Source organism: Rhincodon typus, chromosome 2 (assembly GCF_021869965.1).
Source record: "Rhincodon typus isolate 14 chromosome 2, sRhiTyp1.1, whole genome shotgun sequence".
Lineage (NCBI taxonomy): Eukaryota > Metazoa > Chordata > Chondrichthyes > Orectolobiformes > Rhincodontidae > Rhincodon > Rhincodon typus.
The window spans coordinates 128,566,172-128,593,967 of record NC_063333.1 but is presented as its reverse complement, the minus strand read 5'-3'; the positions used below and the strand labels follow the sequence as shown (position 1 = coordinate 128,593,967).

The following is a 27,796-nucleotide window of genomic DNA, read 5'->3' as shown; positions in this document are numbered from 1 at the left end:
AACTGGCCACAATTTCACATCACTCTGGCAGAAGAATTGAGGGAAATTAAAAAAGAAATAGCGACTAGAGTCATCATGATGTATGGGATTCTTTTTCTTTGCCTTGTTACATAGAAATCTAAAAGCAAAAACAGCAGATTACAGGACCAGTTGGCATTATCGATATCATTTGGTCAGCATGGATCAGTTTAGGCCAAGGGAAATGTCTCTGTGCTGTAGGACTCTATTTTTAATAACTCAAACAATGTGCATTACAATTAATCTGTGTAAGATAGAAACAGCACTACTGAATGAACAATTTGTAAGGGGCACGATCTCTGTCCTTCCCTTATACAGCAAAATACAACTGGGATGGAGGCAGGAGTTCCATAAGCTTGGGGCTTCTGCACCCGGCCATTGCAGGTGAACAGTACTGGTCTTCATTTAGATAGTCCTCAGTTTTGGGTCTGAGTTGGGCAAGAGGCTCCAATACTTCCAAAGACTTCTATTTTTAAAAGAAGAATCTCTTCTCCCTTACTGATAAAGTTTCCGTGATAAGTTGGCACTTGCACCCAGTAGTTTACATAAAATAAGGTGCTTTCTCATTGACATGTATGTCAAACCATTATGGCCACTCATGAAGATCCTCTTGTATGGTCTTTTAAGTGAGAGCTACAAGTGATTTTTCACACAAACAAAAATGGAATTGAGTTCATAAATGCACTTTATATTACAAAACAAATAAACGTTATTCTATCAAACAACGGTAGATTTCACATCATCAAATTAGCATTTCACTGAAGTCATCTGGGTACTCTGAATCCAATAGTACCACATAATTCATTGAGCAGGTTCGGGGATACAAAGTGACATACAAATAGCTGTATTCCCTACCCCGAGCACTGAAAAATAATATTTCCCTTAAAAACAAGTATTACATTTTGTAAACAAAATGAAAGCATATGGGATGAAATGTAAAATGCCGGCATGGATTGAGGCTTGAGTTAACAGGCAGAAAGCAGACAGTAGCCATAACTGGGTCATTCTCAGGTCAGTGGACTGTGACAAGTGGGATGTTACACAGTTCAATGCTTGCACCTCAGCTTTTCAAAACCTACATTAGTGATTTAGATATGGGGACCAATTGTAGGATTTACAAATTTACAGAGGATTAAAAACTTAGTGGGAGTGAGAGCTGTGGGGACAATGCAAAAGGATTTAGATAGGATGAGTGAGAGGGCTACAAATGTCAGATGAAATATGAAGTGGATAAGTATGAGGTTAATCACTTTGGTGGGAAGATCAAAGGTGGAGAGTATTTCTTAAAGAGGTGAGAAATTGGAAAGTGTTTTTGTCCAAAAGGGATCGGATATTCTGACAGCCAAATAGTCATTGGAGTGGTGCAGACTGAAGATGTACACTGGGAGCCTGCAGAATCCTAGACACAGCAGACTCCATGGGTATCAACCTGGAAATTGAAGATACTGTCCCTGAAGTCACTTCAGTCTTCTCTGCCATATCAAATTGCGGCTACCCATCTACCTTAATGCCACATCCGCAAGCTATCCCAATTTTCCTTTAGGTCATTAGTGACTAGAAATGTATCTAACCCTCTCAAACTAACTTAACGAATGAGTTTCCACAGCCTTCTGTTGTGCAGAATTCTAAAGATTCACCATCATTTGACAAGAAGTTCCTCCTCAACTCAGTTCTATATAGGCAGTCTTTATTCTGAGATTGTGTCTCAGAGTTCTAGATCCCACAGCAAGGTGGGGGGTTGTCCTTTCTTCATCTACTCTATTTACCCCTTTAAAAAATGTATACATTTCCATGAGGTCACCTTTAATTCTTCTAAACTCCAAGGAATACAAGCTCAGTTTCCTCAAACTCTTCCCCATGGGACAGTTCCACCAAACCAGGAATCAGTTTAATGAATCTCCACTGTCGTCCCTCTATTTCAAGTACATCCTTCCTCAGGGAAGGGGAGCAGAACTGTACACGGGACTCCAGGTATAGTCTCACCATGGTTCTATATGACTGAGTCAAGATTTCTTTGCTTTTGTACTGAAACCCACTTGTGATAAAGACTAACCTGACATTTGCATTCTGAATTGTTTGCTGCACCTGCATGTTAGCTTTCAGTGACTTTTGAACAAGGACCCTTCTTTTTTTACATGCACATAGGGTCAAATTTTGCTAAATATGTAACTCATTCTCCATCATATTTTGTACTTGAAGCAGGGCTACGCTTTGAACAGAATCTCGTTAAATGGTGTGAAATAAAGTCACTTTTGAAATGTTTGCATCACTGCCCCTTTAATATTAAATTAAGCATGTCAGCAAATGAAAACCAATATCTCATTAACAGAAACAAAATTTACACAAAAGAAATTAAACTTCTGGAAGATTCTGATCTTAAACTTAAATTATGGCAGGAAGCTGAAATGACAACGGATAACAATGACCACCAAAAAAAGGTGGGGCATTTAATTTCGACAATGATTTTATATGCAACTTGCATTAATACATGAAACATTCCAATATGAATTGCTCAATATGAACCAATATCTAATTTCCACCTCTTTGCTTGTAACCAGCAGACTATTCACAAATCAGTCTGGTGCTTTTATAATGCAAAGTAGCCAGCTGCGAAAAAAACAATTTTTTATTGCTCAATTGATAAAGCAGGAAATAAAGCTGACTATCTATTTGGCACATTATCACAATACTTTATGTATTTAAAGAATTCTCTGCTGAATAGAGAATAGGATGAATTATCTTTCATTCGTCTCATCGGGGATAAGCACTAGGAGACTTGGATCTCTACTTGCATGGAGCTGCCTGACAATTTCCTAGGTCTTCCCAGTGCCATTTGGGTCTGCATATACTAAGCCTTTAGGCTTCGCGTCAAAATTTGAACGGGATAAAAGAAGACTTTGCCTAATTTTGATGTTATGGTTGCTCGGCCAGCGACCCAGAGGCAAATGCAGGCACTAGCGCCTTTTTTCAGGATAGGCAGAAAACATTCTCATGCAAGTAGAGGTTTTGTTTTTGAATCATCTTTCCCCTTTCTTGGGAAATGGAAAGCACTTAGGATCTTAGGCTGAGGTTCTCAAGCAGCAGTCAGACACATTAACCCTCAGCAGTCCTCTGCGGTGCTCACATTTCCTCCAGCAATTACGGTCTAGAATCCAGCCAGAATTCTTCCAGGCCACAGAAATAGCTGAGAATGGGGAATAACCGGAGAAATTGACTTCTCACTTCTCTCATGTTTTAATTTGATTTTAATTGTTTGTAAATTTGTAACTTCAAAAATAAAAATCTTGCAACCCATTAGATATTCTGTCATTACTTCTGGATGACCCTGCTGCCATCTTTCCTCTCCATTTCATTTGTGTAAAAACATTCATAGAAGAAAAATATACATTATAACGTTCTTTTCCTGGGACGTTGGTATGGCTATATTTTGCCGGAGCTGTCCAGCATTGAGAGACAGTGTAAACAGGATAGTTCTAATTCTTAATTATTATCAAAAATGTTTAAAAGGTATAAACAGGATGTATCAGTGTAAATGAGGTATTCTATACAAAGATAGGAAGTGGTATGCCACACTGAAATGTTATGTTTGTGTCAAGTATGTTTATCTGAAATAACCAGCATTTACAAGGCTGATTTTAGACACAAGGCTTCACACTCCTCATGGGTGTCAAATCTGTTCTTGTTTCCTCCACAGCCACCGTACCAAAACTTCTTGCAGACTCGTGAACTTTTATCAAAGTACCATTTTAGGTTGTAGTTGTAACAATCTCCTTCATCAAGATTCAGCATGCACTCATCTAGAATGGAAGAAAAAGAAAGAATGAATTGTATTTATGTAGCACCTTTCCTGATCAGCAAACATTCAAAAGTGCTTTGCAATCAATGAAGTCCATTTGCAGTCACTGTTGTAATGTAGGAGATATGGCATCCAATTTGCATAAATTAAGCTCCCACCAACATCATTGTGATAATGACCAGATAATTTGCTCTGGTGAGGTTGATTGACATGCTATTGCCAGGAAGGAATAAAGCAGTCTAATTAAATTAGTTACTTAATGTTAATGTAACTAATTAAGCTATATTAATAAAGTTGTCCTTCTGGATTGGATTGGATTAAATGAGCAGAATATTTTCATTGCAAATAGGAGCAATGGAATGAAATGGAATATATAAATGTTTCCATTTAGCAATCTTTATGTATTATCCTGTGTAGTGAGGACTGAAAGATGTTAGGAGCTGGATTTTCTCCTAAGATCCTATCCAAAATCAGCTTAAATATAGTAGCTGAAAAGTGGGACAATGATCATTTGAGCATGATCTACCAGTAATTCCCCACCATTAATTTCATTTTCCCAGCTACTTCTTTCTCTCCAACCACATACAAATCCTGACATGAGGTTCAAACTTCTCAGTAAATTTTCCTGACAGTTGCTCATTTCTCAGCAGAGCACTTTCTTTATAGAACAGAATCCCTAGAGTGTGGAAACAGGCCCTTCGGCCCAACAAGTCCACACCCAGACCCATTCCCCTATAACACACCTAATCTGCATACCCCTGAACACTATGGGCAATTTAGCATGGCCAATCCACCTAGCCTGCACATCTTTGGACTGTGGAAGGAAACCAGAGCACCCGGAGGAAACCCACACAGACACAGGGAGAATGTGCAAACTCCACACAGACAGTCGCCCAAGGTTGGAATCGAACCCGGGTCCCTGGTGCTGTGAGGCAGCAGTGCTAACCACTGAGCTACTATGCCGCCCTGTAGTTTACACTTTTCCCAATATGGCTGGAAATATGTAGATAATCCAGGAGTACCATATATACAACAAGACTCCGATTTTATCTCAGCACCCAAGTTAGCATCAGCACACTGGTTTGAGCAGGTCAGTGCAGATGGCATTGCCAGAGTGAGGTCTGGGCTGTTTTAATTCCTTGCCACATATTAAATTTTCAGATTAAGCTCTCAGTTGAAGTTAGCAGAACTGACACAGTGCGTGCAGTTTGGAAAAGAAAGTTATGTAACCTGAGTTAGATAAAGACTGAGGAAGAAGGTCTGAGGCAATCACAGGAACAGACAGGGAAGCGTGGGGCTGTAAGGCCATTTTACCTTTATTTTTTCAGAATAGGAGACATCCATGCATTTTGGAAATGTTTTACATTTACTTATACTCACTTGGTTGTACAGAACTTGAGTTTCGCTAAAGGGACTTGTCGAATTTCAGAGTTGAGGGGTAAGTGACAGCCTTTGACATCAAGGCTGCATTCAACTAAGCATGGTATCAAGAAGCCTTAGAAAAACTGGAATCAGTGGGTATTGGGGGCAAACTCTCCACTGGTTACAGACATATCTGGCACATAGGAACAAAAATAAAACAAAGAACTGCGGATGCTGGGAATTGGAAACAGAATCAGAAATTGGTGGAAAAACTCAGCAGGTCACTTATAATCCATGGAGAGAATGCAGAGTTAATGTTTTGGGTTTGGTGAGTTCCGAACAAGTGTCATCGGATCCAAAATGTTAACCTTGCTTTTTCTCCTGCTGATTTTTGATTCTGATTCCAGCCATTTCTGATTTTGTTTCTGGATGGTAGGGCTCTGGGATGTTTGCCGAACAGGAGTAGGCCATTCGGCCCTTTGAACCATCTCTGCCATTCAACATGATTTAGCTAAATGATTTGGATGTGAATATAGGAAGCATGGTTAGTAAATTTACAGATGACACCAAACTAGGTGGTGTAGTGGACAGTGAAGAAGGTTATCTCAGAGTACAACGGGACCTTGGCCAGCTGGGCCAATGGGCTGTAGGGTGGCAGATGAGTTTTAATTTAGATAAATGTGTTACATTTTGGAAAGGCAAATCAGGACAGGACTTATCCACTTAATGGTAGGACCCTGGGGAGTGTTGCCGAACAAAGAGATCTAGAAGTGCAGCTGCATAGTTGCTTGAAAGTAGAGTCGCAAGTAGACCGGGAATGAAGAAGGTTTTTGACACACTTGCCTTCATTAGTCAGAACATTGAGTGTAGGAGTTGGGATGTCATGTTGTGACTGTACAGGGCATTAGTGCGGCCACTTTTGGAATATTGCATACAATTCAGGAGGCCCTTCTACAGGAAGGATGTTGTTAAACTTGAGAGGATTCATAAAAATATTTATAAGGATGTTGCTGGGACTGGAGGGTTAGAGTTATAGGGAAAGGCTGAACACGCTGGGGCTATTTTCCCTGGAGTGTCGGAGGCTGAGGGGTGACCTTATAGAGGCTTATAAAATCATAAGGGGCGTGGACAGGGTGAATAGCCTAGGGTGGGGGAGTCCAAAACTGGGTGGCATAGGTTTACGGAGAGAGGGGAAAGATTTAAAAAGGGACCTGACGGGTAACTTTTTCACACAGAGGGTGGTGTGTGTATGGAATGAGCTGCCAGAGGAAACAGTGGAGATGGGTACAATTACATCATTTAAAAGGCATCTGGATGGATATATAATAGGAAGGATTTAGAGGAATATGGGCCAAATGCTAGCAAATGGGCCTAGATCGGATTGGGATATCTGGTTGGCGCAGACGAGTTGGACTGAAAGGGCTCTTTCCATGCTGTATGACTCTATGGCATAAGAAGATGAATGTGGTTGCTGGAGGTCAGTCATCTCAGCTCCATGACGTCTCTGAATGAGTTATAGCGTCATAGAGTCAGAGAGTCATACAGCACAGAAACAGACACTTTGGTCCAACCCGTCCACGCTGACCATAATCCTAACTAAACTAATCCCACCTGTCTGCGCTTGGCCCATATCCCTCCTAACATTTCTTATTCATGTACTTATCCAAATATCTTTCAAATGTTGTAACTGTATCCACATCCACCATTTCCTCTGGAAGTTCATTCCACACACAAACCACTGTCTGTGTAAAAACGTTGCCCCTCATGTCCTTTCTGAATCTTTCTCCTCTCACCTTAAAAATATGCCCTCTAGTCTTGAAATCCCACCCCCACAGGAAAAAGACACTTACCGTTCACCTTACTTATACCTCTCATGACTTTAAAAACCTCTATAAGGTCACCCGCTCAACCTCCACCTTCAGCTGCTTCATCAATAACCTTCCTTCCATCATAAGGTCAGAACTGGGGATGTTCACTGATGATTGTACAATGTTCAGCAGCATTCATGACTCCATGTCAAATGCAAAATGTGCTGGACAATATTCAGGCTTCGACTGAAAAGTGACAAGTAACATTGGTGCCACACAAATACCCAACCATCTCCAGTCAATCTAACTACTGTCCCTTCACATTCAATGGCGTCACCATCACTGATATCCCAATGAACAATATCCTTGGTATTACTATTGACCTGAAACTCAGCTAGGCTCACCATATAAACACAATGGCTGCAAGGGCAGATCAGACCCTAAGAATATTACAGTGAGTAATTCACCTCTTGATTCCCCAAAGCCTGTCCACTTATCTACAAGTCACAAGTCAGGAGCGTGATGGAATACTCCCCAATTACTTGGATGGGTGCAGCTCCAACAACACTTAAGAAGCTTGACACCAAGCAGGACACAGCAGCCCCCACATTTGGCACCATTTCCACAACCTCCACTACCAATGAGGTGGCACAGAGGCTCAGTGGTTAGCACTGCTGCCTCAAAGCACCAGGGACCCAGGTTCGATTCCAGCCTTGGGTGACTGTCTGTGTGGAATTTGCACATTCTCCCCGTGTCTGCGTGGGTTTCCCCCGGGTGCTCTGGTTTCCTCCCACAGACCAAAAAATGTGCAGGTTAGGTGAATTGGCCATGCTAAATTGCCCGTAGTGTTCAGGGGTGTGTAGATTCGGTAGGTTATAGGGGGATGGGTCTGGGTGGGATGGTCTGAGGTTCGGTGTGGACTTGTTGGGCCAAAGGGCCTGTTTCCATACTGTAGGGATTCTATGATTCAATGCTCAGTGGCAGCAGTGTGTATATCTCAAGATGTACTGCAGAAACTCACCAAGGTTCATCACAGAGCAGCTTCCAAACCTACAACCACTTCCACCTAGAAGGACAAACGCAGCAGATATCTGGGAACAACATGAGCTGCAAGCTCCCATCCAAGCCACTCATCATTATGACTTGGAAGTATGTCACTGGTGCTGGATCAAAGTCCTGGAATTCCCTCCATAAGGACATTGTGGGTCAACCTACAGCTCATGGAATGCAGCAGTTCAGGAAGGCAGCTCACCACCACCTGCTCAAGGAAACTAGGGACGGGCTATAAATGCTGGTCAGCCAGTGATGCCTATGTCCCATGAGTGAATATAGAAAATACTGTGTCTCTGTCTTGAGAGAGCAGCCCGATAGTCTGTTAAAGCTATGGTGATTCAATCTCTACCTTTTACATTTATTTACACACAGAATCTGTCCTCTGCAAACAGGAAGAACACATCCACACCCTGTATCTTTTTCAACTGAACAAAAGTGTGTGGGTTGCCATTTCCTCCTGCATTCCCTCTGGGCAAATCTTACTCAATCAGATTTGTCTTGCTTAGTTTGAATTTAAACAAAAGCTCTTGACAGTTCACTGCTCCCTTGTGCATTCCCCTCGGCAATGCCTCTACCAATCAGAGATCATTTGTCAACCAATCACACCCTCTTCTCACTGCAATAAAGATTGTTGTTTCCTTTCAGATTTGGTATTCTTGTGATTCTGTCCTGATGAATGTATGCTTTCAGCACATTTTTTTCAGTAAACATTATTTAATGCTGACCCAAAACACATAGGGCCAATTTTAATCCAGTAGGGATAGGGCACCTGCTATTTGAAATGGCCTCCACAAACTTAATTTGGATAGGATATACAGCACGGTAGCAGGTCGTTCAGCCCATCTAGTCTATCCAATGTTGGTGGTCCACTCAAGTATCTTCCCATTTTATCTCACCCAAATCTACCATCATACCATCTATCTCTTTCTTCCTCAATGTATGTTTAGCCTCTCCTTAAATACTGTGCACTTCAACTACACTTTGTGATATTGAGTTCGACATTCTTATTATTCCTTCAATAAAGATTTTTCTTCTAAATTCACCATTCGATCACTGACACATTTCAAATCTATTCTCATCAGCCAGTCGTTTAACTAGGGTTTTTTTTTAGAGTGATCACACGTCTTGCTTAACTCAGTCAGGAGCATCATTCATCCAAGCAAACTGGTTCTAGGTGTCTTGAGGGTCATATTTTAACTAAGACAACACATCAGGGAAGCATCGAAGATCCTAAAAGAAAGATTTTATGCAGCATTGTTCCTCCAGGCTTCACAAATGAAGTCTGAGCTTCAGTTGCCAAAGGCTCCCTCCTGTCCTCCCATCCAGAAGACCTGGATAGACACCACCTACCCAGGCACTTACTATTGTGTGAGAAATGACCTCTGAGCAATCAATCTTTCCTTGCTGGCAATTGTCCATTTGTAGTGGGCAATTGGTGACTAAGATCTGGGAGGTCAAATGGCCTCATCTTTAAATTGAAGCTCTCATCCCTCAACTTTCCAAAAACCATTCCTGAATTAACCACCCAGCCCCAATAGAAATGTGTTGGTCTGCACTTACCATAAATATTGGTATCATCTTTCTGTTCTTCAAAATCTTGCAAAGTGTTCAAGCTGTGATGAAGAAGTAATGCATAAATGATTGAAGGAAAAATACAATCTGTATTCAAAGCTTGATAGCAGATGTCTTCAAAACTTACGGCGTAACAGGAAATATTTCTGCTTCTTCTGCACTGTCAGAATTTATTCCTTCACATTCCTTCTTTAGAGATGGAGGTGGATAGTTGTTGATTCCAGCTATAAAAATGAATGAAATAGTTTAAGCCTTTGTAGAATCACAGCAAAACACAGATTCACAGTAATATAAAATGCAACAAATTGTGTGTAATTTTGATAAAGGAATTTTTCAATTAATGTCAGCGTGTAATTGAACTATTTGGGTTCTTCTGGTGCAGTGGCAGTGTCCCTATTTCTGAAGGAGAAGACCCAGTTCAAGTCCCACCTGCTCTGGAGGTATGTCATAATATGTCTGAACAGTTTGATTTTAGAATAATTATAATTGAATTACTAAGGCTCTTGTTGCACAATGGTAACGGCCCTACCTCCAGGACAGAATGCCCAGGCTCAAGTCCTACCTGACTCAGTTATGAAGAGAGTTTGGACAGATGGGGATCATTTGCCTACAAGCAGAGGAGATTGAGGGGGGTGACAGAGATCAATGACCAGTGAATATAGATTTAAGGTAAGGGGCTGGAGGTTAAGCCGAGATGTGAGGAAAGACCTTTTCACTTAGTGGGTGCTGGGAATCTGGCCCTCACTGCCTGTAAGGGTGGTAGAGGGAGAAACTTTCATAACATTGAAGAAGTATTTACACGTACACTTGCAATGCCAAGACATACAAGGCCAAATGATGGAAAATGGGATTAAAATAGCTAGGTGGCTTTTTTTTTGACCAGCATGGAGATGATGGGCTGTAGATCTAGAATCCCCTACAGTGTGAACATGGGCCATTCAGCCTACCCCAGGCCTCTAAAGAGCATCCCACCCAGACCCACCTCCCCCTACCCTAACTCTGTACTTCTTCTGGCTAATCCACCTGGCCCGTACATCACCAGACATTGTAGGCAATTTAGCATGGCCAATCCATGTAACCCGCACATCTACAAGCTGTGGGAAGAAACCAACGCACCTGGAAGAAACCCATGTGGACAGAGGGAGAATATGCAAACTCCACACAGACAGTCACCTGAGGGTGGAATTGAACCCAGGTCCCTGGGGTTGTGAGGCAGCAGTGCCAACCACTGGGCCACTGAAAAACCCATCTGTATGGCTCTGAAGGTGCATCATTACATGTGCAAACAGGTTGATTAAAAAGGCCTGTAATTCAATACCTTAGCTCACTCAGTTATCCTCCATTAGCACTGCACACACAAGTAATTAGCTAACACGAACAATCACAAACAAATGGTTTGGTGGAGAAATTTGATTGGCACTTAAAGAATAATTACCCATGGATGTGGATACCTCTTTATCAGTCATTTTTTAAATTTTATCTTTCCTGATTTGTTGGAAAAATAAGAATTCCATATGCTCGAAAGTGATTCAGGAAGAACAAATGATAGTTGCAAGATCTTGCAAGCAAACCACCCATCAATTGAAATGGGTAGAGGGAAGTTTTAAGATTATGCATAGATTAATGATCCGTGGCTAAGATATAAGTTCAATGGCCTCCTTTTTTGTAGACATTTTTGCCACTTGTATCATTTCTTTTATTCTAAAGAAAATAAGAACCTATGTTGCTGAACCTCTGAATATTGAAAATATGAAACATGAGCTCTTTATGAAGGCCCTGTGCTTATGAATGCTTTTCCTACACTGCATGAGAAATCATGGCCCTATCACAGGTACTACTTTGGAATTTCGAAAGAGAGTACACAGCAGAAAGCAGAGATGGGACTAAGAGATTTGTGTGTAGCTGGGAAGACTCTGTAGACTTCCTCAAATGGCAGGCAGGACCTGGACGCAGAAGTCCCAATTTCATTTTTGACAGGCGCAATTTATTTTTTAAGGAAGAAATATGTGTGTGGTTCACATTGGAGTGAACCTTAAATTTAGCGAGGGCCGTTTGAACTAAGTGCTATGTTCAAACTGACCCTATTTTGGTTCATTCCAGGTGTTTAACCCATCTTGTGAAAATCTTGAATTGATAGAATAGATGTGAATGCTCTTTGAAGGGTAGATAATGTTTTTATCATTCATGATCTGAACTTTTGTTTCAAATGCTATACCCTTCAAACTTTAAAAAACATATCTGCAACTGCCAGTGAGAATTAAAGAAAACCCTTTGTTGAAGGCTGTGATTGACAAGTGTAGGTTAGAAAAGGAAAAGCCATGGCTGGCTATGCAGTTTCAACAGAGCTCTTTGATAACATTTTCCCAAGGGCTATCATTATGTCATTGAGGTGAATATTACATACTTCTGCTGGATGTGTTTTCAGCAGAAAGCACATAATATAAGTCAGGCGGCAACCCAATATCTGCTCAGCCATCATTGAGCTCATCCCCATAACACAGAGGGTTGCTGGGCACTGAAATACAGTACCCACCTACCATATGCGAATAATAATAATAAATATTAAGGATCAGTCTTCATAAAGACTGGTAAGTTAGCTATGGGACTCTTCCATAAACCCAGGCCAAAACCCACATGCCACTAGTTTAAAATCCAAACTCTAAACAAAATGAAAATCACACATTTACATCACTCTGCTTATACTAGAAAACCCACCCTTGCACCCCATTCTGCCACCTCCCTGAGATGATTAATAATCCCCATCCAAAGCCCCTCAGTTGACCTCACTTCAGAATCCATTATGTCTCCTTCATTGGCCTGCTTGCAATCCTGGCAGCACTTTTATAGAGCTCCTGCTGGGACTGCAAGAGCGCTGGTTACTCAAATTGGCTGGTAATGCCAGAAGGTGGTAACCAGGGGTGAAAATCTCGCTATCCACCACTTTAGCCTGTCTGAAGTCCATTATGGCTATGGGGTAGGCATCATCTGGGCCTGGTGACCAGCTACTGTCTTTTCTTCTGCAGTGGGCAAGCCATCTGCTCCCCTGTAGTGTTCTGCCTATGACATATGTTCAGCTGAATCTAAAAAGCTATAGTTACCTCAGTAGTAACTGAGTTCTCAGTTCACAGTTTGATTAACAACTTAAAGTCACTTTCAAAGCGTTAGGTTTATACATCAGAATTTATTTCATAATTGTACATGTAGGGGTGAAAGTTTTATTAGGTAATTAGAAGTTTATTCCTGTCCATATGGTTCATGAGATTTCCCTCTGTTGGACACTGGGTGAGCGATTATGGAGAGACCCATGGAGATAATGAGGTGCAATAGGAAAGGGATGGGAAGGCATGAGTTGGAATACAGGGTATGAAGGGACTATGATTGGAGGATAAGGGGCTGTTATGGGCCGAGGGAAGTTGATGAGGCCTACCAGCATAAGAACTTCAAAAAAATACTTGGATGTAGTCTGAGAGCTGAGGTAAGCCTTCTAACCAGCTACAGTACTTGCCTACTCCCATGCTTCCTATGCTGTGCTTTCATGATCGACTGGCACCACTCTATCTCGTACCTACACCTCTGTATGAAAATTATACAATTTAGGTTACCGGTTCAACTGATGTGTGACCCAAGCTACTTGCTTCATTAGCTAAATTCTGGCCATGAGGCTATATTGAACAATCAGGGAATGCCTAAGAAGCTCTGCAACTGCTCCAAAGCACTACATGTTGGAACAAGGCCGAACGAGTAAGTTTTGACCTTGCATCTGGGAACTCCCAGGTGATGCTAAGACTCACTGTGCTCAGGAAGTTAACTTCCTTAAGGCTGTCATGTAGAAACTCTGATTTTTCCTATAGGAATTTCAGATTGGTTCAGTTATCCCTGTTTTCACTTATTTCCAGATCTTGTAACAACAATTATGTCAATTATCTATGTCTCATTTTGGCAATCAGTGTTTTGGTATTTTGTTCCACAAGTGTATATTTGCTGACATAAAGTCAGTATGAACCAAATCCTTTTCCCCTCAGCACCACAAAGTATGTTCCAACTCAAGAATAAAAATGTAGTTGTTCCATATAGTGAATTCAAACTCAAAATTCCCCTAAAATTCTGTCAGGGCCGAAGCCTTAAGAGTGATGGTGAAGCCTGGTGTGCCCAACGGAGGTCAGCAGCAACGGTCAGTGGCTGTGGCGACTGGCAAACACAGACATTTCTTAGCCCAGTGTGGGTGAAAGCATGCCCAGCACAGGGAAGAGTGAGCCCTCTTGGGGAAAGCCCAGCTTGGAGCATCTGCAGGCCCAAGGCTTAAGAAAGACTATAATGTTTGACTTTTTAACTTTATTTCTTTGATCTTCTACTTTTATACTAAAAAAACTATAACACTGAACTTTTTAACTTACTTTTTTCTACTTCTGTAACTAAGATTTTGTACTTAGGTACTTTGTACCTAAGATGGTGCCGTGTGTGGTAACACTGTACACTTTTCACTGTACTCTTGTACCTCGTACTTGAGTACACATGACAATAAAACCTAAATCTAAATCTGCTTACTTGCTGTATGCAGTAACTATTTTCATTACGTGCAGCAATATTCATGTAGAACAGTAAAGTGGGGAGATGAAAGAATGAAGAGAGGTTATCAACGAATTAGGAAAGCAAGATGGGAAATTAATGGGAATGAAGTGATCAGAAAGGGAGACCTGATGGCATTACAGAAATAATGGGGCAGCACAGTGGTTCAGTGGCTAGCACTGCTGCCTCACAGCAGCAGGGACATGGGTTCGATTCCACCCTCAGGCGATTGTGTGGAGTTTGCACATTCTCCCCATGTCTGTGTTGGTTTCCTCCCACAGTCCAAAGATGTGCAGGCTAGGTGGATTGGCCATACTAAATTGCCCAACTGTTCAGGGATGTGTAGATTAGGTGGCTTATAGGGGGATGGGTCTGTGTGGGATGCTCTGAGGGTCGGTGTAAACTTGTTGGGCCAAAGGGCCTGTTTCCACACTGTAGGGATTCTAAGATATAATGAAAGGGAGATGGGTGACAATGAAGGGAGAGCATGGGAAGGGAGAGAATAATTGATGAAGTGGAGAGGAAATGTCAACAAGAACTGGGGATAAGGAGCAATACACATGTCTCACAAGACAGCCCAGAAGTATTTACAAATATCTAAATATAATGTAATTTTTTTTTCATCGCTGGAAGGCCATACTGAGCAGAATTTCTTCTCCCCATTCTTGGATGAAGCAAAAGGCTGGAAACATTTCTGGGACTTTTTACCAGCCATCTGCATTGGTGGTCCAGAACTATCATTAGGATTGCAAGTAGAGTGTGGCACATCAGACTAAGTACTGGGTACTAGAGACTGTATTGACTTGTGTGTCATACTTGCATTTAGGGCTCTTTTAGCTGGCAGGATTTCTGTTAGAACCCTTCCTTGATGGTCACATGAATTTGTAGTATATAGAAAGATAAAATGTTTATTAATTATAAACATTTAAATAGATTAAGTTTATAGGCTTAGATTTATACAGACCTGTAAGAGCTATAGAGTAAGGGATCTGGAACAAAGGAAATCCCTGAAAAAGCCTCCCATGCATAGAATTAGATGTTAAGACATAAAAACAAAATAATGAAATAAAATATACCCCCAGGACTAAACAACAATAAAACATCAACAGTTAATAAAATTCTGCTCCTGGTCGCTGATTATAAAAAACCAAAATCTGATTTAATGGGCTTTATAATGAAAGTCTTAGAGCCATAAGACATAGGAAGAATTGTAGGCCATTCAGTCCTTCAAGCCTACTCCACCATTCAATAGAATCATGGTTGATCTGACATTTCTCACACGCACTTTCCCGATAGCCCTTGATTCTTGATCAGGAATCTATCTGTCTCAGTATTAAATATACACAAGGACCCTGCCCCACAGTTCTCTGTAGTAAAGAGTTCCAAAGACTCACAACCCTCTGAGAGAAGAAATTCCTCCTCATCTCAGTCTCATATTATTACCCCTTTACCCTGAGTACATGGTCTCTGGTCCTAGACACTCCCATGAAGGGAAACATCCTCTCAGCATTTACACTGTAACTCCAGTTTGAATGGTACCATTTTAGCACCAGCATACCCACAGAGGTTACAGCTGTAAATATTTGAAAATATAGCTTGGTGGTGGCATCATACAGGAGTCAGGAGAAATGTTTAAGGATGAAACATTGATTGTGGTGAGCAGGGTGAAGGGGAAACCCTGTGTGAATCTTGTTCGAGCCATCACCTCTCAACATTTCAAAGGGACCATTGCATCCGTTGCATCTTGGCCCATTCCTCAATCATTCCCTTGCACTTATCAAAATCCCTTTCCATTTAAGTGCACAAGATGAAACGCTGCCTTCTTACCTATTCCCTTCTCACTGTTCAAAGCCCCTAGTATTCCTTCAAGATGAAACAGCCATTTACGTAGATTTCTTTAGTACTGTATCCTCTGCTCCTTACGTTATCTTCTGACATTGAAGACAGTAAACATATACGAGGTCATTGCTTTACAGAATATTTCTACCCAGTCTGTAAAGGCACCTCTGAGTTTCCTGTACCTGTCAATTTAATTCTCTGCCCATACAGACCTTGAGTTTTCTTTATCTCTCTGTCTTCTACACCATTCTAATGAAAACCAATGCATATTTGAGGAATATGACCTCATCTTTCGATTAAACCTTTCACAGCCTTGCAGACTCAACACTTTCAACAATTTACAGCTCCTCAAGATCCATCTTTTGTTTCTTCTCTTGTGCTATCTCCTTTTGTCTTGCATCATTATCTCTATTGTTATGTAATCTCACATGCCTTCCACCTTATCATTATCATAATGTTCTCACTACCCCATTATACCCACCTCTACACTTGTATAAAGTCAGTTAAATCTTTTTTTTCCCAATTTTGATGGAAGGTCATTGACCCAAAATTTAATTATGTTTCTCTCTCCACTGATGCTGCCTGGCCCAGTACATATTTCCAGATGGTCATAATTTAAAAAAAATCTCCATTTTCCCCTCTGCTTCTTTGCCAGCAATTTTAAGGCTGTGTAAATTGCTTAAAGGTCTACTTGCCAATGAAAATATTTTACTCACTCATCATTCCAAAATCCCTTATATATTTCAATATCTTGATTATTAAATCTCCCCATAGCCTTCTCTGCTCTAAGAAAATAATCTCAGTTTTCCTACTTTCTTCATATTACTGATGTTGCTCATCCCTGGAACAATTCTGGTAAATAATTTCAGTATATTCTTCAAAGTTTTGACATCCTCCATTAGCTGTGGTGCCCTGATTTATAGTGTAGTCTGATTTCCAACTGGTGATTTACAATGGTTTAATGTACTCTACAAAATGAGAATATAAAGGCTACTTAAGTCAAGCATTCCATTCACTTTTTAAAACATTTCTGAACTTGTTTCAAAAGTTTGTTTGTCAGTGTCCTTTGTTACTATTCCCCTTTTAAAGTTGTATAATTTTGGTTGTATTGTGTCTCCTTGTTCTTCTTCCTATTTTGCAGCCCTCTTGCCCTCACCCCTAAGTTTTTCTCTTCCTTTCCTGTCTGCTTTCCTTAGAAAAGGTTTTAAAATTCTACACGTGCTACTTTGGACAGCTCCGAGAAGTGAGTGCAGAAACACAACAGGTAATGAACCCACATTTGACGATTGAAATGCAGGCAGCACACTGACTTTGTGTTGGCTGTTCATCACAATGGTTACAGCAGTCAGCCAGGGCTAACGGCACTGCTCATTGGCTGCATGCATCAGCCACTGATCAAAATCATGACTTTCAGGCACCACTTAAACCTAGCCCGCACTGCTTAATGCTGGCCTGTATTCCTAAAAGGAGAAGTGAATTGTGGCTGGAGAAGGTGCTGGTAGTCACGCAGGATGTGGGGAAAAGGTGAAGTCTTGACGAAGGAGACAGAAGGTAGAAGAGATGTCTTGGATCTACTGGTATCCAGGAATTCCTCCAAACACACACATAAAAGACAATGAGAATAGACAGCCATGGAGTTCCACTCTGGGAGACTAGCCCCAAATTTTAAGATGCCGTGCTACAAGAGGTTCAACAACTTTGTATGAATTTCGAGATCAATAAGTGCAGTTTCGAATTACATAAACAATCAACTATTACAGCCTTAGTCCAAACATTGACAAAAAAGCGAAGCTCAAGACAGTGACTGCCCTTAACATCAGGGCAGCGTTTGACTGAGTGTAGCATCAAGGCACCTTGACAAGACAGAAGTCAGTATGAATTGGGATGAAGCTCTTTTCTGGTTGAATCATACCAAGCACAAAGAAAGATGGTTGATGTTTCTCCAGGTCAATCATATCTGAGCCACATTGCTGCAGGAGTTCCCCATGGTACTGTCACAGGCCCAACCATCTTCAGCTGCTTCAACAATGACCTTCCCCCTATCGTAAGGTCAGAAGGGGGGATGTTTGCTGATGATTGCACAATGTTCAGTTGCATCCACAACTCCTCAGATAATGAAGCAGTCTATGTTCATACGTAGCAAAACGTGGATAATATCCCAGATCGGGCTGCCAAGTGGACATTGGGCAACATTCATTCAACAAAAGTGTCAAAGAATGACCTTCTCAAAGAACCGGAAATCTTCTCCACCTCCGCTCAACGGCATTATCATCACCGATTCCCCAGCTATCATCATCCTAAAGAATGCCACTAACTAGAAGCTAAACTAAAACTGTATTATAAATACTCTTGCTTCAAAAGTGGGTCAGGAGCCAGGAATTCTGTAGAAAGTAACTCACCTTATGACTTCCCGAATTGTGTCCACCATCTGGAAGGCACATGTCCACAGTGTGATGGAAGACTCTCCACTTGCTTGGATTGTGCAGCTCCAACAACACTCAAGAAACTCAAAATCGCCCAGGACAGAGCAGCCACGTGACTGACACCCCATCCACACCTCAGGCAGTCATTTCCTCCATCATAATTGTTTCATGACAACAGTGTGTACCATCTTTGAGATACACTGTTGCAAATCCTGAAGGTTCCTTTGACAGCGCCATCCAAACCTGCAACCACTACCACTTCAAAAGACAAGGGAAGAAGACATGTGGCAACATCAACACCTGCAAGTTCCTCTCAAGACACGGAAACTTTATTGCTGTTCCTTTACTGTTGCTGAGTCAAAATCAGGGAACTCCCTTCCTAACAGCAATCTGGATGTCCCTACAACACATGGACTACAGCAGTTCAAGAATGTGGCTCACGATGACCTTCTCAAGGACAATTAGGAATGGGCAATAAAGTGGCACCCTCATCCCGTGATCAAAGAAAAAAGTCACAGTGGTCAGCTGGTTCTTAACCAACCCTAGCCCATCACTCACCTACCAACAATCTCTATCACCAAGACTTATTTTCCAGTGTTCTACTAGACTCTTAAACACTTGGCATTGCTAATACATAAGGAATGGAGAGGGGATTCTAGACATTTTGTCCAGAATATAGTCACACCCAAGAAGAAAATACAGATTCTAGAAAGGGTCGATGTGACTGATAAGGATCTTGTTTGTTGGGATATAATAGAGTTTGAGCTGGAGATCCTGTCTGTCCCATCCAACCAGTGCAATATAATCAAACTCTGTCAGGTTGAGAAGAAAGATGGCAGGGAGTACAGCCACAAAGCAGGCCATAGCTGGAAATCAGAAGGCTGCCCATTGGTGAGCAAAGAGCAGAATTGAAAAATGGTAGTAATAGCAGTCTCCATAATTACAGGAATAGACATAGATTGCAGCCTCTGCAACTAAGGACAAGAATCCAGAAATGTTTGGAAAGGTACTTCAATTCATGAGATACTGGCACTACTTTTGAGACCACGAGAAAGCTGTAGCGATGAAGTAGATTAGGAATGGTGTCTAATGGAAATGGTAATTAGGATGATCATAAAGAGAAATGGGATGAATTAGTCAGAATGGGCAAAGGGATCTATAAGAAATGTAAACAACACAGGGAGAAGAGAAAGCAGATCATAGGAGAGAAGGAAGTAATAGAGAAAATTTACATCAAGGGGAATAAATGGAGTTGCAGAAGTGGAGCCTGTAAAGATGATTATGCATAACATGAGAGGAACTCCTATCAAAAAAAAAGGTTAAATGTCTGTATAGCAACCTACAAATTGTCCATAAGAAAATAAGGATACTGGGAGACACTAGACGTTAGGAGAAACCAGATATAGTCAAGCATACTGAAAAATGGCTGCAGAAAAATCAAATCAATTTGGGAATTCAATATTTTAAGTATAACATATTTAGAAAAGAAAGAAGAGAACAGGGAGGGTGGAGGAGCTGCAAAACATGTTTCAATATTAAACAGCATTTGGCAGTTAACTTTCAGTCAGCATTAACTGCTGCATTCTCTATGGGATAATGTTTACCCATCAAAATCTGTTTGCCAACAAATCAGCACCATCCTCTCATAATACATAAGGGTTATTTTTCCTTTACATTGGTATTTCAAACTAAGTGACCTGAGTGCAAGACAAATAAAAATTCAACAGAATGTTTTTTTTTCCAGAAATACTCAAGTTCTGTACTATTATATAACTAATTTAGACAAACCTGAAGAGGACAGAGCCAACTGGTCCAGATGGATCTCTTCAATATTTTATAGCATAACTAAAAGAAGCGATAGTACAGACATTGCAACTCATTTTTACTAATTTGTCCTAAAAATGATATGCCAAATAACTGCTGGACAGCTGGCATAATCCCTACATTTTGGAAGGGGAACAGAACATGTTCATCCCATTTCTAGAATCCTTCGGACATCAGTAAGAGGAGAAATAAGGTAGTCCTTGCTAAAGGAAATAGTATTATCTTGAAATAGAACAATGAGTTGTCAGCATGGATTTAAAAAGGGAAAATCTTGCTTAACCAACCTTACTGAATTTTCTGAGGTGATAAAAGAGAGAGTAGACTTTGGTTATGTAACAGATGAAATTTATATTGATTTTCAAAAGGGTTTGAATAAGATGTCTCATATGAATATGGTCAGAGGGACAAGTTGTAACTTGAAGACTAGCTGACTTTAGAATGGAAAGAAGTGATGAGGAGTAAAGAGTTGTTATAGAGAGTGGCAGAAAATAGGAAGTGGTGCTCTTATGATCACCGTTGTTCACAATTAATACTAACAATTTGACAGTGGAATCAAAAATAAAACGTTTTCAATTTCAGGATTCCACCAAATACTGAAGAGGGCTGCAACAACTTATAGGAAGAATTAATAAATGCAGAATGAGCAAGTGATTGGCAAGTGATAGCTAGCCCTCACAAATGAGCTCATGTGTTTGGGAGGTCACATTTTTTTGCAGGTACCATTCTTGACGGACTAAGTAACTGTGGGATCTTGGAGTATAAATGCACCAATCACAAGAAGGTGCACTACAGGTTAGCATGGCCATTTAAAAAAAAACCATTATTAGTTTTTATTTCTACAGGGATAGAACTAAAATGTAGAGAAGTTTTGCTAAATCTGTATCAATCTTGGTTAGATCACACTTAGAATACTGCATGCAGTTCTGGCAGCCATACTATAAAAAGGATATTGAGGAACTGGGGAAAGTGCAGAGGAGATTTACAAGGATGATACCAGAATTGCTTAGGAATACAGATCAGGAAATTGATAGATTGGGTCTTTTCTCTTGTAAGGGAAGCTGAGGGAATGACCTAACCAGAGCCATTTTAAATTATCAATGATTTTGGCAGAGAGAATATTTACATATTTACTCTTACAGGGAAGAAAACAGCGCAAGGTTATCAATATAACAGATAGTTACCAAGTAATCAAACAGGGAATTCAGAAGCTTCTTCACTCTAACCGTGGTGAGAATGTGGAGCTCATTATCACAGAGAGTGGCTGAGGCCAACAACATAGCTGCATTTAAAGCGAGGTTAGACAAGCATTTGAGGGGAAAGGGAATAAATGGTTATAAAGTCAGATTTAGGTAACAAATGATGGAAGGAGTTTCAAGTGCAGCACGGACTAATTAGGCCAAATGGCCTTTTTAGGCGTCATATATCGTATGTAATCCTATGTAATCTTAAGCCTGAGAGCTGCTTGGAAGCATGGACATCAGTGACACACAGGGTCAGCTTGCTGCCATGTATGATCAAATTGCTGTGACTACAGCTACACACACCATTGTTCAAAGGGGCTCACAGGATATCTTAACACTCCAAAAAATGTTCTCAAACAGAATGCGAGGTTTGTTGGGACAGTGCCTTGCCCAAGTTTCAATAACTGTGAAGCATGAACCTGCTGCCCCCTCTCAGGAAGACAGCATTCAATATTCTGGTATCGCCATTCCTCCAGTGCCCTGCACTAGTGTGTGATAGCCAATTAAAACTGCTGCTGCTTACACCAAAGTGACAGTTTCAAAAAACAGGTCTTCTAAGTTCAGAGATAGTAGGAACTGCAGATGCTGGAGAATCTGACATAACAAGGTGTAGAGCTGGATGAACACAGCAGGCCAAGCAGCATCAGAGGAGCAGGAAAGCTGAAGTTTCGGGCCTAGACCCTTCTTCAGAAAGGGTCTAGGCCCGAAACATCAGTTTTCCTGCTCCTGTGATGCTGCTTGGCCTGCTGTGTTCATGCAGCTCTACACCTTGTTATCTTCTAAGTTCAGAGCTGCCTTCTAGGGCCATCACACCCTCCTCCACTAAAGGTTAGCAGCCTTACACCATCCATACTGCAGTAAACAGAAAGCCAGACAGCAAAGACACGCACCATAAGATAAAGGGGCAAAATTAAGCCATTTGGCCCATTGAGTCTGCTCTACCATTCAATCATGGCAGATGTGTTTCTAAACACCACTCTCCTGCCTTCTCCCTGTAACCCTTGATCCCTTACTAATCAAGAACCTAGTTATTCTGTCTTAAATACCCAGAGAAGACAGTCGCTAGGCAAATCCATAAGGGTGATTCATTTACAAGAAATACGGAGTTATTTTACAAACTTAATATAGATGTGCTTATTTTGTGGTGGCCTATATAATTTTATATTGTGGAAGCCAATATGATAATGACAGAGGGAAGGTTAAGATGTGCAGAGTTAATCATGCCAGTAAATGGGGGATTGAATATTGTACTCATTCAAAGTAGTCCATCAAGTATAACTGGGGGAAAATGGGATAATTTAATTTTTGCCTCTCTTTTTCCTCCTCTTTTTTCTGCCTGTTTCAGCAGCTTGCACTGCTCTGCACTGTTGCTGCTTCTGCTTCTGGTTATGGTCTAGTGCACTCGTGTCTGACAACAATTAATGCCTGCAGAAACCTTGCTTTAGGATACAGACCTTCAGTGCTTTATCGCTGTTGACTTTAGTGGCTATTTATGACTGTGGAGACATACAACCATATGAATCAGGAACCTATCTGGCACGTGAAGCACAGTTTGCCATTCAACAACATCATGGCAGATGTGTTTGTGCTTTTTTATGTAGCAATTGACACAATGGAATGGTTTGCTCAGCTGTTTCAGAGGGCAGTTGAGAGTCAACCACATGGCTGTGGGTCTGGAGTCACGAGTAGGCCAGACCAGGTGAGGATGGGACTTCAATCTGGGTATCTGGAACATTAGCTTAGATTCTGAAGGAATAATCTCGTGATAACACCACCAGGCCATCACCTTTCTGTAAGATTTTGAATTTGACATTCCCATCTACTGCAATGAGTTTTGATTCCCTTGTCTAACAAGAATCAAACGTTGCCTTTAACATATGCAACGACTTTCTGAGCCTGAGACTTCCTAAGCACAGATCCCTCTAATAGAAAATATTTCTCCTCATCTCTGTCCTGAAAGGGCAATCCCTAATTTTAAACCAGTACTCTCTTGTTCCAGAGGAAACATCGTTTCCATAGCAACCCTGTCAAGCCTGTTCTGTCCAATCCTTTCTCATAAGACAACCTACTCATTCAAGGTAAAAATTTAGTAAATCTCCTCTGAACCACCTCCAAATCATCCAAATTATTCCTTAAATAAGAAGGCAAAAAGTGCACATCGTATTCAAGATGTGGTCTCACCAATATCCTGTACAACTGAATCCCTACTTTTATGTTCAATTCCCATCTTAACAAATGATAGCATTCCATTCACTTTATTTAATTACTTGCTATAACTACGTACTAATTTTTTATGCACTAAAACATCTAGATCCCTCTGCACCTCAGGATTCTGCAACCAGCCACTGTTTAAATAATACTCTGCTTTTTTAACTCTTGCCGTCAAAGTAAGATACTTCACATTTTACTACATTATACTCTATCTCTTTCTGCCCATATGACTTATCTGGGTGTATCAGACTGCAAATCACAATCTAGTTTTGCAACGTACTTTTCTACTTATCTTTGCATTATCTGCAAATTTACTTACCATGTCATACTTTCCATCATCACAATCATCGATATAAATTGTAAATACGTTGAGGCCCCAGCAGTGTACCCATGGATTCCCACTTGTCACAATGTACCAAATGGAAAATAACTCATGCATGCAATTTTTGCCAGCCAGCAAATCTTCTAACTATGCTCATATATGCCCCACTATGCCGCTTCCCTCCCCTACACCATCAGCTCCTACTTTGCTCAATAACTTTTTATGTGGCACATCGTCAAATGCTTGCTGGAAATCCAAGTTTAGCATGCTAACAGGTTCTGTTCATCCACAGCACGTTACTTCTTCAAAGGAACGCCAATAAATTAGTTAAATGTCATTTTCCTTTCATTAAAATATGCTGACTCTTCCTGATTAATATGATGTGTTTCCAACCTCCCTAATGATTGATTAATTGCAACATCTTTACCCTGACAGACATTAAGCTAACTGGTCTATAATTTCCTGTTTTCTGTCTCCCTCCCTCCTTGGATAGAACGGTTGGACTGGCTACCTGCCAATCTGATGAAATCTTCCCAGAATTGAGAAGATTTTGGAAGCATTGATGCGTCAACTGCACCATTAGCCATCTCTGTTAAGACCCTATAATAAAGTCCAGCAAGATTGGGGTGGCATGGTGGCTCAGTGGTTAGCACTGCTGCCTCACAAAGCCAGGGACCTGGGTTTGATTCCATCCTTAGGCAACTATCTATGTGAAGTTTGCATATTCCTCTGGGTGCTCCGGTTTTCTCCCACAGTCCAAAGATGAGCAGGGTATGTGGATTGGCCATGCTAAATTGCCCATGGTGCCCAGTGATGTTTAGGTTAGGTGGGTTAGACATGGGAAATGCAGGGGTAGGGGAATGGGTCTTGGTGGGATGCTGTTCAGAGGGGCAGTGTGGACTTGTTGGGCCAAATGACCTGTTTCCACACCATAGGGATTCTATGATGCAGAAGACTTGTCAGCCTGCAAATCCATCAGTTTGCTTGGTATCACTTTCCTGATAATTGTAATTTTACCAAGTTCCTGTCTACCTTCCTTCTCCTGATTTATAGCTATTATTGGGATGGTTTCACATCATCTACAATAAAGATAGAAGCAACATACTTTTTATTTCAGCTGCCATTTTCTTACTATCTACTACTAACTCCCCATTCTCAGTCTTCACAGGATTAATTCTCACAATACTTACTCCTTTCTGTTTTGTAGATACCAGTAGAAACTCTTGCTATCCATTTTTACATTTTTAGCTAGCTTCCTTGCATAATCTAATATTTTTCTCCAGATTTGCCTTTTAGACAGTTTCCACCCTTAGGCAACTGTCTGTATGGAGTTTGCATATTCCTCTGGGCGCTCCGGTTTGCTCCCACAGTCCAAAGATGTGCAGGGTAGGTGGTTTGGCCATGCTCAATTATTCATAGTGTCCAGGGAAGTTTAGGTTAGGTGAGTTGTCAAGAGGTTAGACATTTTTACATTTTTTGCTCGTTGCCTTGCATAATCTAATATTTTTCTCCAAATTAGCCTTTTAGTCAGTTTCAGCAGCTTCTTTTATACATTTGAACCAATCATCTGACTTGCCATTTGTACAGTTACATTTTTGTCTTCAAGTTTGATCTTTCTTTGACTTCTATAGTAACAATAGTTAATGGTTACTCCCTTTGGATTTTTTTCTTTTTAGCAAGAATATATTTAGTCTCAACATTTTGAAGTATTCCCTTAGATATCTGCCGCTATGACTCTTATGATAATGTACATAGCCTGGTATTCCAGATGACTTCAGCTTGGTCAGTTTTCACATCCACACAAAATTTGAAACCTACTCTTAGATCCACACTTCTCCCTTTCAAACCAGACATAAAATTCAATCACATTGTGTTTCTGTAACATATCAATCCTGTTTCTTTACATAATACTAAATCTGTTACAAACTATTACTTAATTGATTCCAGAAGATGCTGATCAAAGAAGCTACATTGAAAGCATGCTATGCTTTTTGTATCAGCCTGTTTCTGCCTCACCTAGCTTATTTCCTCCTACTTTGACTCCTTCCTCTCTCCCCTTGTCCAGACCCTGTTCCCCTACAGTGCGATTCCTCTGATGCCCTCCGCCACATTGACAATTTCCAGTTCCCTGGCCCCAACTGCCTCCTCTTCGCCATGGATGTCCAATCCCTCTATACCTCCATTCCCCACCAGGATGGTTTGAGAGCTCTTGGCTTCTTCCTCGACCAGAGGCCTGAACAATCCTCATCCACCACCACTCTCTTCTGCTTGGCTGAACCTGTTCTCTCACCAAACGATTTCACCTTTAATTCATCTCACTTCGGCCAAGTCAAAGGAGCAGCTATGGGCACCCACATGGGTCTCAGTTACACCTGCCTCTTTATGGGATATGTGGAACAATCTTGTTCCAGCCTTACACTGGCACCTTCCCACAATTCTTTTCTTGGTATATCAACGACTGTTTCGGTGCTGCTTCATGCTCCCACTTGGACCTTGAAAACTTTGTACATTTTGTCTCCAATTTCCACCCCCCTATAACTTTACCATGGTCCATCTCCAACATTTCTCTTCCTTTCCTTGACTTCCCCATCTCCATTTCAGAAAAAAACTGTCCACTGCCGTCCTCTACAGAGCCACTGACTCCAACAGCTACCTTCACTACAGTTCTTTATAACCCTTATACTGCAAGGATTTCATCCCATTCTCCCAGTTCCTTAGCCTATGCTGTGTCTGTTTGGATGATGCCACCTTCCAAAACAGCGCTGCTGACATGGCTTGCTTCTTCCATAACTGTGGTTTCCCGCTCACTGTGGTAGATACGGCCCTCAACTGCATCCGACCTATCACCCATGCTTCCGCCCCTTCCCATCACTCATGACAGCATGATCGGGTCTGCCTTGTCCTCTCTTTTCATTCCCACCAGCCTTTGCATTCAAAGGGGAGGTGATGGCCTAGTGGTACTATCGCTGGACTGTTAATCCAGAGACCCAGGTAACGTTCTGGGGACTTGGGTTTGAATCCCACCACGGCAGATGGTGGCATTTGAATTCAATAAAATATCTGGAATTTAGAATCTAATGATGACCATAAATCCATTGTCTTTTGTCAGGAAAAACCCATCTGGTTCACTAATGTCCGTTAGGAAAGGAAACTGCCATCCTTACCTAGTTGGCCTACATATGATTCCAGGCCAATAGCAATGTGGTTAACTCTGAACCGCCTCTGGGCAATTAGGGATGGGCAATAAATGCTGCCTAGCCTGCGACACCCTCATCCCGTTAATGAATGAAATAAAAGGCTCATTCTCCACCATTTCAGACAACTCCAGCAGAATGCCATCACCAGACACGTCTTCCCCCTCACTCCGCCTGTCTGCATTTTGCAGCAGCTGTTCCATCTGGGACACCCTAGTCCATTCCTTGACCACCAACACCACCACCCTTCCCACGGCATCTTCTCATGTAACCACAGAAGGTATAATGCCTGCCCCTTCACCTCCTTCCTGATCACCATCCAAGGGCCTAAACAATCTTTAGAGGTGAAGCTGCATTTCACCTGTACCTCCTCCAATCTGCTGCACCCAATGTGGCCTACTCTCCATTGGAGAAACCAAACGCAGACTGAGTGACTGCTTTACGAACACCTTGGGTCTGTGCGTAAGCATGACCCCAACGTTCCTGTAGCCAATCATTTTAGCACAGCATCTTGCTCGCATGCCCACTTGTCTATCCTCGGCTTGTTACAGTGCTCCAGTGAATCAT

At 41.3% G+C, this 27,796-nt stretch overlaps 1 protein-coding gene across 2 annotated transcripts in view; it reads right to left on the bottom strand.

The window, feature by feature from the left end:
* Window positions 1-685: 685 nt before the first annotated feature.
* col6a4a (collagen, type VI, alpha 4a) overlaps window positions 686-27,796 on the bottom strand; it is a 164,989-nt gene continuing 137,878 nt past the window's right edge. For both annotated transcript variants that reach the window (XM_048613282.1, XM_048613286.1), the window contains 3 exons: window positions 9,737-9,833; window positions 9,598-9,650; window positions 686-3,815 (listed from right to left, as the gene is read on the bottom strand). In XM_048613282.1, coding sequence (XP_048469239.1) covers window positions 3,640-3,815; window positions 9,598-9,650; window positions 9,737-9,833 — 326 coding nt within the window. In that variant the 3' untranslated portion in view covers window positions 686-3,639. The remainder of the gene's footprint in view (window positions 3,816-9,597; window positions 9,651-9,736; window positions 9,834-27,796) is intronic.